Consider the following 14,046-nt stretch of genomic DNA (forward strand, 5'->3'; position numbering starts at 1 on the left):
CTCCTTTTGTATGATTTTTGTGAACTGCACAAGAACGAATGTTGAATTCCTGCAGCAAAAGGTAAGTAAGAGAATGTGGTCCTCCCACAACCATGGACAACCTTTAAGGAACAGCTCGCCGCCTTTGTCAAGCCTTCTCTCATCCCTCCCCCTCCACGAGGATTAATTCTGCCCCTTTCTGAGCTTCCTCAGCACAAGTTCACACCTGAGCTGGGCCTTGGTTCCCGTCGGTGTGGTCGGTGGTCTCCTCTGCTGGACCGTGGCTCATGGAGGCAACAGCCACACAGCCCGTGGTGAGCGTACTAGGTGCCAAGGGCTTGCTCCGTGGGTTGACCTGCAAACTGATGGAACAGGAGCCTTGGACCCGAAGGCCATGTTGATAATGACATGGCTGGTGATCTCTCTCTCTCTTTTGTTTTTAAGAAAGAGAAGGGAGTTGGGAAGGAGGGGAGGGAAGTAGCATTTACTGGCAGGTGGACGGTGCTAGATGTTTTCCTGTGTATTTTCACTCCACACACACAAATCCCGTGAAAGTGGGCGGCCTCATTCCTGGTTTACAAATAAGGAAACAGGGAGCTCGGTAACCTGCCAGAAAGCACAGCGCCCTGCAGTGGGAGAGCCTGCCAGTGAGGCCTCCGTTTTGCTTACGGCTTAGTGACAACCTCTGGATATAGCCGTCCAGTGCCACGGGGTCTCTGCTCAGACTCAGACCCCCCCAGAGGAAGTCTCGCTTTATGAGCTTCGGCCCCATGACCAGCCCACACCGCCTCCTGCTTTCCCCCCTTTCTGCTGTTTACATGTGGACAGGCAGAGGGCTCGACGCACGTTCTAGAGGAGTGTCCACTACCTGGAGCGTGTGCACAGCTTTCCTGCCCTCCCTGAACATAAACTCTTGAGGGTAAAAGGCACACGTTGTCCATTCCTCCTGCCCACCTGCTTGGCCTTGTCCACCTGAATTTCTTTCCTCCAGCAGGCACCCAGCACCTACTGGTTCTCTTCAAATTTATTCCGAATGGAGCTGAGTTCATCTCAGTGCTGAAGGCACCGAACTTCACCCACGTCAGGCTGAAGGAACGGCTGCTGTTTGGGATTTTCCCACCTTGCAGTGGGCCGGGCAGTGGTCACGGGCAAGAGGTCATGTCCGTCAGATGTCACGGTGTTCAGTTCTTAGCGATCCTCATACGGTTTTCAATATGAGGAAGGTGCTTTGTTGGTGGAACAGCCCAGAACCATCTTGAGAACGTCTCGCCTTCTTCGGCGGGACATTCGTCACATCTCCACTGAATACTCAGAAATTGTTTCTTCACATCCGAGGCGCCCGAACCTCTAGGCGCAGAGCTGGCCTCGGTTTACAGCTGTGGGCTGGTCTGAAGGCACCGGCGGGGGAGGCATCCCGGGGACTGCGAGAGCAGGGCTGCCGGGGAAGTTCACCGACAGTCCGCCCTCTGATCAGAATGAAACACCCTTCCGAGGGCCCAGGACCCACAGTCCAACTAACACCAAACTACAAAGAGCTAATGAGATCATGAGGTTTTCGGGCTGTCTCTCAGCTGTTCACAGGCTTCTCTGGATACATGGAAATATCGAAAACACAACAGGCTCCGACTCGTGTACAGACCAAATCGATGGGCGAGTTCCCAGTTTTACATCTGTCTTCTCTCCCCAGATGTCTTCTAGGGGACCACACCCTTGTAATGACTTAAGAAACTAGAAACACACCGACCTGCACCCTCCCCAGAATTAAACTTAGCGAGGCAGTCTCCCGTTCGCGTGGAAGGCGAGGTGCGGACACTTGCTCAGAGTCCCAGCGCGGACCCAGTCAGCGGCGCAGTGTCGTGGGGAGGCGAGACTTTTCTCGAATTCGCCTCCCTCCTGTCAGGCAGGCTTGCAAGTGCACAACCACGGCTGCGAGTTCATCATCGGAGCAGATAAACACCGAGCTAGCCACGGGCAAGAAGTTGGCGTAAATGTAATTTCAAGGAAATGGCCTGAGGCTAGCTAGGCCGACTTTATTTGTTCTGACATTCCCCCAAAGATTTAATACTTCCAAACAGCGTTATTTTCTTTAATAAAGGCTTGAACAACCTCCGATATTAAAATTTTCAGGAGTGTTTACAGCTACATACATTTTCTTCATTGTTCTTTATTGGCAGAAAGTCGAGAGGTAACAAAGGTGCATGTTTTTAAATAATTCATCACAGCTTTGGTGTCTAACTTCAGGGGGGGCTCCGTGTTCCTGGAGGAAGGGCCCTAAAACGGAAAGATTGGGGGTTCTGTTCACGCTTAAAGATCCGACGCGGAATTTCTGTGTGTCATGGAGAAACACTGGCCTTCACCTTGGCCTTCTGTGGAATCCTGTGCTGGAGGGTTACAGAGCAAAGGGGAACAAATTCTGACTTGATGAGTCAATGTCGACGCTTCCAACCCTCAATTCTAGGTCAAACAGAGACATCTGACCACGTCTCCAGAAGCCTGCCGAGGGGGAGGCCGGCCACACCAGCTCCCATGCAATTTAGCAAAACTCAGATCTTTCTGCTGTGTCCCCGGCAGTCCCTCCACAGGACGTCACTGCAACCCATCATTCCCAGCTCACGATGACATTGCTGCCCCAAGTCATTGGTACAAGGGGTTATTTTTCTTTACATGCTCACGAAAATTGGCAGGAAGGCAATGTGGAAAAAAAAAAAGTTGGACTTCTTGGTTCCTTTTCTGTTATAAAAAAGTTACAGTTTTATGACACCCTGCAAATGCCATTCGGTCATTTCTTTGAACAAATGTGTTTTCACCTCCGTTACATTATTTTTTTTTCCCCCTAAGGAGACTATCACCTAATTTGGAATTTCAAAAGTGAATATAACTTTTCACAAATTCAGCAGGCTATGGATCTTGTTTGGCACAAACACTATTCATGGTTTGTTTCAAAGGCTCCATCACATCAGTTTTATAAACCTGAGATGCTACTGTATACGCTTTCATATACCTTTCATTTGTTATCTAACCATACACTGCAGTGAAGGGGTTCAGAAAGGGCTCCCCACGATGTGCAATTTTGCCATGTGGATTATTTTGAGCTGAAGGCAAGGGAGACCTGCAAGCTAAAGAGAAATGCCCCTCCCTTAACTATCTAGAAGAATCTAAATTGGGGGCCTTGCCCTCTTAATAAGAATTATTACCAGAGATAGCCCTTTTTTGACCTATCTCTATGGCAGGGCAAATATCAATTACTGAACATCTTCACTTCTTTTTAAAAATATGTTTTCATTGATTTTAGAGAGAGAGGAAGGGAGAGGGGGAGAGAGAAACATTGATGTGAGAGAGAAACATCATCAACTGGCTGCCTCCAGCACGCCCCCTACTGGGCACGTGCCCTGACCAGGAATCAAACTGGTAACCTTGGTGCATGGAACGGTGCTCAACCAACTGAGCCACACCAGCCAGGGCCACCTGCTCTTCTTATCGATCTGAGAATGACGCCCCTCCCTTCCGAAGCCTCAGGCACCTACCGTATTCCCTAGCTCACAATATCATTTATATCTCATTTTAACTTTCTGTCTCTGAACCCCTCAAATATGGGGGTCTCTGACTCTTTCATATATGTAGGGTTCCACATGTATGTAATTAAATGTGGTTATTTTCTCTTGTTAATCTGACTCATGTAGATTTAATGATGAGACCAACTGGCAGAACCTGGAAGGGCAGAGGAAAATTTTTTCTTCCCCACAGCAGAAATCATGCCGGGTCAAGTTTCCTAACTTGGTTTACTAATTGGGCATATGTACTGGCCTATCTGAGGAAGGGTCCTCTATTGCATCTGAGCAGCCCAACTAACCCACATCCAACTGAAGACCGGAGCTTAGAGTCTGGGCTTGGGAATCAGGCAGACCTGGATTTGTGCCTCAACTCCACCCCTTGCTGACCTCTCTCTCTGTTTCGTCGTCTGTAAAATGGGAATGATGGCATCTATTTCATAGGAGTGTGAGTTACATGAAGTACAGCCTTTGGAGCACTAACAAAAGGGACCGGTTCACAACACAATCAAGAACACTGGTTACTCTCACCGCCACAACGATTATTAGTACTACTATTGTCCTAATGGGTTTTCCCTTATTGGTATGAGACAGAATTCCTGGCATCTTTATTACTATTCTTGAGAAAAAAATTAAACCAAATAATCTTTATTAGCAGATCTAACAAATTTTTAAAAGCTGTTCTATCAACCTCTTTTCCTAAAGAGGCTTTTCACCTGCCTGTGTCACCTTCCAGATGCAGGTGGCATTTTCTGAGCCACAGAGAACGCTGTCCTATCACCTTCCAGACTGCTCTCTCCGACTTCCTGTCTCTAAACAAACAGGTCCAAACAGTTTGTTAGACAAACATGCCACTCATTGTCTCCCAGTGCTACCCTAATCGACTCCAAACAAAACACAAACTCCCCCAAACATTTGGTTTTATTGAAACCTCTTAAACATTTTCAGAAGTTTATAAGGCCAACTAGCTAGGGTGATCCTGGCTCCCTTGACCGCTTGCAAAGGTGCAAAGGGTCAGTGGTGTGAGTGATGACCAACCACTGGAGAAGCGGTCTGGTTACCTGGGCTCTAGGTGAGTTTGTCTCTTGTGGGCACTGGGACTTTGCTAGTCACCTAAACTTCCTTATCTCTGTTTCCTTAGCTCTTTCATGGGCCTGATAGCATTAGCTTTTCCCAGCTCATGAGGTTGAGCATATCAAATGAGGATATGTGTGAAAGTTTTCTGAGACCCACATACATGGTTATTATGCTCCTTCTGGTACAGGGAGAGTCTCTCCTGGATTGAGAAGGTTGCCTGAAATGCCTCACAACTGACCAGTCCTCCACATACAGGAAAGGGTGTCGGTGGGCCCCTGCCCATCAATGCTTCATGCCATTAACATACATTGTTTTCCTGGATGCCCACAATTGAATTCCTTCTAATTTCACTGCTAACACAATTCCTCCAACGACTTTTCGTTGCTGTTGCTGTCTATATAATTGATTTATTTTTGACCGATAAATATCAGTACATAATGAAGGCACACGGCTTGCTGAGTTTGGAGATAAGTACACGCCCGTGAAACCATCACCACGATCTATTCCATAAACACACCCATCCCCTCCAAAAGTTTTCTCCTGCCTTTTTATTTAGTACTATTGTTACTGAGTAAGAACACTTAACATAAGATCTACCCTCTTTGCAAATGTTTAAGTACACAATACAGTATTGTTAACTATAGGCACTGTGCTGTACAGATCTCTAGGACTTATTCATCTTGTATAACCAAAATTTTGTACCCCTTGACTAATATGTCACGTTTCCTCCCCCCTCCCCCCAGTCCCTGGCAGCCACCATTCCATTCTCTGCTTCTGCGAGTCTGCCTGTCTCACATGCATCATCTTGTGCAGTATTTGTCCCTCCAACAACTTGTGATAAAACTCTGTGTGTGCCCCAGACTACTGATTTTCCACAGCATTCAGTATCCGTAAAGGACTATAAGCCATATGATGTTACCTATCTCAGAGTCAGTATTTCTCCAGGTGATACTTTTCACTGAGCCTTCTCTTGTTGTGGTCTTTTCAACTCCTGGACTAGAAAGAGGGTTGAATCTACCACACTGCTGTGTATTTTTTTTTTTTTTTAATATATCTTTATTGATTTCAGAGAAAGGAAAGGAGAGGGAGAGGGAGAGATAGAAACATCAATGATGAGAGGGTCATTGATCAAGCCCGCAACCAGGCATGTGCCCTGACCGGGAATCAAACCCCGATCGCCTGGATCCTAGGTCAATGCTCAACCTCTGAGCCACGCCCGGCCGGGCTGCTGTGTATTTTTAAAAAAATATGTTTTTATTGATTTCAGAGAGAGGAAGGGAGAGGGAGAGAGAGACAGAAACATCAAGATGAGAGAGAGTCATTGATCGGCTGACTCCCGCACGCCCCCTGCTGGGTATCGAGCCTGCAACCCGGGCATGTGCCCTGACCAGGAATCAAACCAGTGATCTCCTGGTTCATAGACTGACGCTCAACCACCGAGCCACGCCGGCCTGGTTCCTGTGTCTTTGTTTAGCACTGTGCTTTCCTGTGGAGCACACACTCCCTGCCCTCCCCTGTCCCCACCATAGGGGGCGGAGGTGGAGTGTGTGTGGCTCCCTTGCTCCCATTTGTCAGCATCCTGCCCTTTCTCCAAGACCTCGTAGTTACGGCACTGAGTCACTATATCCGTTACTCTATTTGTCATCTTCCAACATTAGTACAGACAACTCTTTATCATCATATGATGATGGCAGGTGATATTTTGTCAACGTGTCCCCTGATGTAACCTGGAAGGCAGACTAAATGCCTGTGACCTGCAGCTTCAGGGAAAGGGCTTCAGCACAGCAAGGATGCTGGTGGGTGTCGGCTCCTTCCTGCTGCTTGTGTCAAGAAAGAGATGAGTTCAAAACAGAACTGTCCAGTTTCCGAATGTTGGTGAAAAGGGCTATAGAAAAGACCAAAGTTTTTGAGCCTTCACCGGAGAGTAAGAAATAAAAACTGCCAACATTTTTGACCAACAAAGACATATTAAGATTTCTCAGCTCAGCAAACTGACTCAGCCCCATGCGTGAAGTTAAAATTAAGGGTCTTTCCTTTTCACCTAAGCTTTTTGTTTCAGATGAGCTCAAGGTCGCTGCCATGACCTTGAAAGAGAGGTACTTGGAAGCAAATGATTACGTGGGTCGAAGATCTATGTCCAGGAAGAAATGTAGGGTTTATCGACATGAAACTGACTTCAGCAAAGAGATCAGAAGAGAATTCAGGTTGTGAAGGAATTATAACGGCAAAGACTGGAAACAGGTCTGCTCTACAGAAGGCTTGAGAGTATAAAACCACCCTCAGTGCAATGGAAACCTGCAGGAAACAGACCCTCAGGGCTACTCAGCTTCAAGGAAGGCATCACCCCCGAAGCTCCACTCAGAGGTGGCCCTGGCAGACCTTGGGCGAGGAAGGGCTCCCGGGGGACACAGCCATGGAGAGCCAGGCAAGCAAAGGACAGGAATCTGGCAGAATCAAGGAAGCAGTGCACTGCCAAGGGGTGGGAGAGGACTGGTGGCCATGGCGGGTCTGATAGGGGAAGGGCATGTAACAAGAACAGAGTCACAGCTGTTTAATGATTTATTCACCTTACTAACCATAGAGAAGAGGTCCTCTTACAGACCCCGGGAAACAGGAGGATGTGTTGCAAGAGGAAAAACCGCGCTGTAAGGAGATAAGACGCCTCGGAGCCTGGATGGGTCCATTACTCAGACAAGAGAATACGTTTTAAAAACAGACCAAGGACAGGACGTGCTTTGATTTGGTTGCGGTGCCTGGACCCCGTCTCCCTCCGGGAGTTTGCCTCAGGAATGCTGACCGTTCTCGGGTCCCAGGAAGAGGCTGAGCTGTCTGTAACATCCTACAAGATGAGCCGCCTGGTTATGGGACTTTGAGCTCCTGAAGGTCAGACTGCAGACCCCCCCCCCCCCCCCCCCCCGTTCCCTGTTACACTTGCAGCTTTCAGCTGCACGTAGCTTCCTCCCTCACCTGCACATAATGGGCCAGCTGGCAAGGGGGGGCCGAGCATAATTTTCAGGATGACCGACTGCTCTCCCCTTACTGCCGGCCTTATTGGAATAAACGCTCACGCACGATGCAACCCCGTCTCTGCTTAACTTGGCTCAAGTGGTGATAGGTGGCCTCGGACCTGGTTAATATCTGGTATCAGGTCTTCAGAGTTCCTACCCAGCATGATCTCCTCCCTGCTAGAGACCATGGGACTTTCCTTTTCTAAAAAGGTATTTGATACAAGACAGGCTTTTATGGGGGTGGGATTTTAGGGTTGACGTGTCATAGCGACTGGTGTTACCGTAATGCTTGCATGTTTTCCTCCATCCCTAGCGTTTAGCACACACTGTTGCTGCTGTGGGCGACACTTCTCTGAACGTTTTTAGGATTCATACTTAATTCATAGCTCGATTAGCCGTTGATGCAACTGTTTTTATGCACTCTGGTTGAAATTCTGATGAATAGAAGGTGATAAATGATTATCTTAATTTTAAGAGACAGAAGTCTGTGAGTTTTTTGTGGTTGAACATTTGTTTTGAAAATTCCTGATGAAAATAACTGAAGTCATGGTCTGTGTGGTAGGAGAATTTGGGAACCTAATCACCGTTTGTTCCCAGGGACTTGGAAGTATTTCTAAAGAAAGTCCTTATTTTGCTTGCAGGAAATCTGTGAGCTTCTTCTTGGCAGAGGCGGGACGGCCCTCCAGGCTGACGGAAGCCTAAATGATACGTCCTTACCATATGCTCATTTGATTTTCAGAGAATAGAGTTTCTGAGTGTTTGTGCCAGAGAACATATCCCTGAACTCTCTACTGACTAACTGCCATCAACCCCCCCAAAGATATGTTATAGTTATTAAAATAACATACAGCGCATTCATTTCTTTGAGCCAGTTTTATCCTTGGACCAGGCGGGAAAATCCGAAAGCTGTGCCGTTTCAGCCCCGCGCCCCCTTCGTCTCCCCCACCCGCTCCCTACGAAACTGTTTGGGCCGAATTCCACTTTTAAGTCACGCTTGACTTTCCTAAGGAGATGCTACATCAAAACATTTCACAAAAAAGGGTTCCTGTGAAAAACCTCCGTTGCAGACACCGCCTGCTGCCTTTCTCGGGCTCACCCTGCGTGTGACATGGACAGAGGGCCTCAACCATCACTGCGTTTTACCAAAATCTGAAGAAACAGAGCGAAAGGCCCAAATTTGTAACGTTTGGGGGGTGGATACATAGGTGTGTGTTTATTATTTCCTGTGCTTTTGTGTATATTTTTGAACTACTTTATAGTAATAGTATCACCACCACCATCACTCAGTCTCTTACTGGCCAGTGGTAACCACTTTCAGAATCCCATGACCTTCCTTCCAGACATCTCTCCGTTAGGTAGTGACGGGTAAACGTCTTCTTTTTTTTTTTTCAAAAAAATACCTTTATTGATTTCAGAGAGAGGAAGGGAGAGAGGAGAGAGAGAAACATCAATGATGAGAGTCAATGATCGGCTGCCTCCTGCACGCCCCCCACTGGGGATCGAGCCCGCAACCCGGGCCTGTGCCCTGACTGGGAATCGAACCGCGATCGTCTGGATCCTAGGTCGACGCTCAACCGCTGAGCCACACCGGCTGGGCAGCGATGGGTAAGCTTCTAAGTGTGACAGAGCTGGGTCAGCCATGCTTTGGCACTTACCGCTCTGTCCCGGCTGAGTTACAATCACGCCCTGGGGACTAAACGGCCAAAAGCATGTCGCTTGCTCAGGGGGTGCGTGGAACGGGGAGAGCGCAATGTAAGTGGGCTCCTGTCACGGCGGGAGGTTGCCCGAGTGGGCCCTGCCACGGGCAGCCTTCCCCGCCAGCGAGTATCATCTGTGGTGTTAAAAAAATAAAAATAAGGACAGACTGAGAAAAGCTTCAGTTCCGTGGGGCCTCGGAGTGTGCTGTCCTCAGGGGTTGCGCACGTCGGGCCACCAATAAGTTCAGGGCGCATTTCTGCACGCGGGCGAGACCCACGGCCCGGGTAATTCAGAGCCGTCTCGCCTTGTCCCGGGGCCCTACCTTCTGCGACTCACTTCCACTCCCAACCGCATCTTATGTTCCCCACAGCCCGCCCCAGAGCCCTGGGGCAACGTGGGTGGGAGGAAAGGGGGGACGGGAGAGAAAGCCACGGACGGAGGGAGGAGGGGAAGCGGGAGGAGGGCCCGTGGCGCGAGACGCCGAGGTTGCTCGCGACGCCCGGCCCGGGACGCGCCGACCCGCACCGTCTGCGCCCCGCACAGCCCTTGCTCAGGGCTCTCTGCCCGCGGCGTTTGTTTCACACTCTAACTGGCATTAAGCCGCTAGCTATCATCCCTGGTGCAGCTGACGGTTTTCACAAATGACGCCACTCGAGAGCCGTCACGGGGTCGGGGTCACACTGGTGTGTGACGGCTCCCGGTCCGCTCTTCATCATCTGCGTGGACATGGCCACGCTGCCTCCGGGAAGCACCGGGCGGGCGTGTGCTCAGGGGTGCAAAGGAACGTAATGTCAGCTCTGGCCAAACCCTGCCCGGGAGGTAAACCTGCTTTTAAAAACACCCTAAACACGGATAAGCATCATCTGAATTATATGATGTCTGAGTTTATATAAACGTATAAAATTTCACCTTAATTCCAAAGGCGTTATTCTACAGTACTTTAAAACTCATCTTTGAATTCGCCTTTTGCTCTTTGGTGAAAAGTACATTTTAATTTGACATTTATTTAAATATCTGTGTCATTATATTTCATTGCAACTGGGGGATATCAGAATAGGTGTGGATATATGGATGTTTGATATTTTTGTTCGATTATAAAAATGCAACATATGCTTCTCGGAGGAAATGAGGAAATATAGAAACCTCCAGAGGAAATTAAACTATTTGCAAACCCTTCACATAGAAATAGTCGTAATAAATATTTTACTGTCTCTCTCTCCATACACCCCTGAGGTTGCAGACGGTCTCAGGATGGATCTGTAGATGGTTTCAGGACTCTTAGGGTTCTACAGGTCCTTCCAGAATGACCCCCACGCTCTCCGTGGAGCAGAGTTAGCGCGGCGACTCCGCCTTGACTCCGAGAGTTCGCAGGACTCTGCTCTCCCCGGGACTCCCTGCCTGGGACGGAGGGGGGGAAGCTGGCCTGCGAGGCCTCCCTGCCTGGGATGGAGGGGGGGAAGCCGGCCTGCGAGGCCTCCCTGCCTGGGAAGGAGGGGGGGAAGCCGGCCTGCGAGGCCTCTTTGCCTGGGATGGAGGGGGAGGCAGGCTCAGGAGCATTCCAGTCCTTGTTTTGTTCCTCTCGGCCCCGGAATTCTCTTCTAAAATTTTGTTTTTTTCCCTTTCTTAAATTCCAAGACCTACTCTAGGAATTCTTCCGACAAATGGATTTGGAATGGGTCTTTCATCACTGGCAACCAAAAGAGCCCTGAGCAATAGGACCAGCCCCTCCCCAAACCATCCCTGGGTCCCCTGGGTTCTCTGCTGTCTCCATGTCTCCCCCACTATCTGGGGTTCCCCGGCTTTCTGAGCCTCAGAGGCCCAGGTTCTGAAAACGGCCCACCCCCCTCCAGTTCACTGTGGCAGCCGGCAGCTCTGATGAAGCTGTTACTTGTTTTTAAAGAGCCGCTGCTTAGTTCCAAAGCATCCCCAGTTAACAGAATGTGCCAGAAGGGAGTCCTTCTTAATCGGCCCTTACCCCAAACTCTCGTTGTGGGAACTACATTCAGAAACGGAATTACTTAGCCTATCCCTCTCCCCTCTGCTCCCGCTCGCCCCTGCTCATCTTTGCCTGTGATTCCACAACCCACAGGGCTCGGTCCCAATAGCCAGGCGTTTTCTTGGGGAGAGTGAGGGTTAGCCCTGCGTGAGTCTACGGCTGCGGCGGGTCTCCTCTGTTATCCTGCCTTTAGAGCCAATCCCTGAGCTTTTTATCTTCTAATGTTAGTTTGCAATGGTAAATTGGCAAGATGAGCCCCTTTCTTTAAAGGACATGAGGGGTGGCATGGTTTGAAACAAAAGAACGTCTTCACTGAAAAGCCAATAAACACAATGTTGGTAAAAGGCTATGAACCAGGAGTTGTGGATACAGATGGGCTTGGTTTACTCCGTCAATAATCTGCAGGACCTACTGTGTGCCAGGCACATAGTAGGGCTCAGGGACTCTGTCTCTGTGAAGTCGCCTTATTTACACCACGTTTTTACTGCACAATAAGCTGTAAGTTCATGCTGTCCCTTTCCAGGGAGAGGCCTCTCCTTAAAATGCCCTCCAGCATTGACGGCTATAGGCCGGGCGTAAACTCCGTATCAAGCCATGAATTTGACACCCACCTGCGCTCAGAAAGAGGCAGGGCTGTGCCTTTTCTTGCAACCTGCGCTTCCCTCAGCAAGTAGCCGAATCTGAACGAGGTCTGTGGTGGCTGAACCCCTGCCAAGTGACACTCCACTCCACTCCCTGCCGAATGACACAGCAGCACCCCGCAGTCCTTCTGCCGGCAGGTATCTATTCTGAGCTCCTCTGGAGCAGGCCCTGACAGCGCCCATCCTTGATCTTTTGGCTCGGTTCCCAGGGAGACCTCCTCGCGCTATGTTTTATTCATGGTGTCTCCCGGGCTGGTTTCTTCATTGTAAAAATTGGTGGCAGGGGTGGGGACAATCAATGAACCTGATATAAAATCCGGGTTTCGTAACAAAACCATCCCTTTGTGTGCTGAGAACCTACAACCAGGGTCTGAGATTCTGGAGAAGGTCAGTGTTTTGTGGATTTTTTGTTGTTGTTAATCCTCACTGGAGGATATTTTTTTCCATTGATTTCTTGAGAGTGGAAGGGAGGGGGCAGGAGGAGAGAGAGAAGGGGAGAGGGAGAGAGAGTAAGAAACATTGATGTGAGAGAGATGCATCGATTGGTTGCCTCCCACATTCACCCCAACTGGGGCTGGGGATCGAACCTGCAACCCAGGTACCTGCCCTTGACCGGGAATCGAACCTATGACCCTTCAGTGCACAGGCCAATGCTCCAACCCCTGAGCCATATGGGCCAGGGTTGTTTTGAAGACTTTTAAGGCAAACCATTCATAGAGACAAAAAAATATAGTCATTCATATTGAGGTGGAAGAGTGAAAGAAATAGGTCAGATCCACCAAAAGACCCTTTGCTGGGGAAGCTGCAGACATCTGAGCGCACAGAGGAAAAAGATGGTGCCGTGAGTAAAAACGGTAGACTGAGGGCTGTGTGGGCCACGGTGGGAAAGCTACAAAAAATATACAGAGTCAGCCTTTATTCTAGCGTCTCCCTACGAATTTCATCACCATCAACCTCATCATTGCCTTTGCTGGAAGAACTACATATCTCTCTGCTTCATTCGTTGGGAATCGGTAGGAGAAAGTATGAGCCAGCATTCCCTCCATCTGCCCCATCTCCAAGACAAAACCAAATAAAACCAATGACCACGTATTAGAGGGCAGAGGTCATCATACGATATCACGTCCAACTGACACGCACACACACGCATACCTTGAGCAGTATGGTCTTCTCGTGACGGGTGATGTTGACACTGTGGGGCTGTCCATTGGCCACGTTCCTGTGGTCCACGTCGATATTATATGGCTCTCTGGTGCCACCCAGGTTGTACCGAATCTGTAGGTTTCCTATAAAAGGAACAGGAAAGGAGCTCAGTCATTTCTTTGTGCCAGGTTTCATTTAAATATAACTTCTCCCACCCCTCGACCCTTAGGTTTCCGTTCAACCCTGTTCCCTCCTTTGACGTCCATCAACACCACTGCCGTTCTGAATCCTGAGTCGCTAGCTCCGAGCACACTAGGGGTTAACAGAGCCAGGCACCTGCATGTTTGCAATCTACCAACAGTGAGCCATCGGTGACCGTCATCAAAGCCGGAGCAGCAAATGGCATAAAGGGTCCAAGTTGGGAGTGTGCCGGGGAAGGGGGAATGGGAACATACATAATATAGGGCTGCGGAGACGCCTGCAGGCCCCGCAAAATACACTGAAATAAAAAATAAATGCAGGATACAGGGACGGTCTCGTGGCCTCGGCAAAGCCCGTGGTTCAGCGTATGAAAGAGTCATGAGTGTATAGGATTAAAAATAAACTTAATTCATAAAAGATAAACACATGGGATTTGGGGTGGCTTCACAGGTACCAAAGGAGCAAAGCAATGACTTTTGAGGTTAGAGATTGCTTTGATCCAAATGCAAAACAAAGGCAACGATGGGCTTCCCAGGCCCCCGAGTCCTACCCGGGCCCCCCCGAGTCCTTGTCACCTCTGTTATAGCTCATTTTGCCTTGATGATCAATTATTTTTTCCCTCCTCGATTCTTGCCCATAATGACAGACAATATTCAAGAAGACTCATGTACTGTTCTAGATCCTGCTTTTAATTAATCTGCAGGGCAAGCATACCTTTTACGTCTTATTTTTATCTCATTTTCACTCAAGTTGGA

The 14,046-nt window shown here is 49.0% G+C and overlaps 1 protein-coding gene across 1 annotated transcript in view; it reads right to left on the reverse strand.

Moving 5' to 3' along the window:
- The window catches only part of CNTNAP2 (contactin associated protein 2), a 1,311,177-nt gene that overhangs the window by 61,778 nt on the left and 1,235,353 nt on the right, over positions 1-14,046 (reverse strand). Inside the window, exon 20 of the mRNA XM_081147555.1 lies at positions 13,100-13,233. Coding sequence (XP_081003681.1) covers positions 13,100-13,233 — 134 coding nt within the window. The remainder of the gene's footprint in view (positions 1-13,099; positions 13,234-14,046) is intronic.

Source organism: Miniopterus schreibersii, assembly GCF_964146895.1.
Source record: "Miniopterus schreibersii genome assembly, chromosome: 9".
Lineage (NCBI taxonomy): Eukaryota > Metazoa > Chordata > Mammalia > Chiroptera > Miniopteridae > Miniopterus > Miniopterus schreibersii.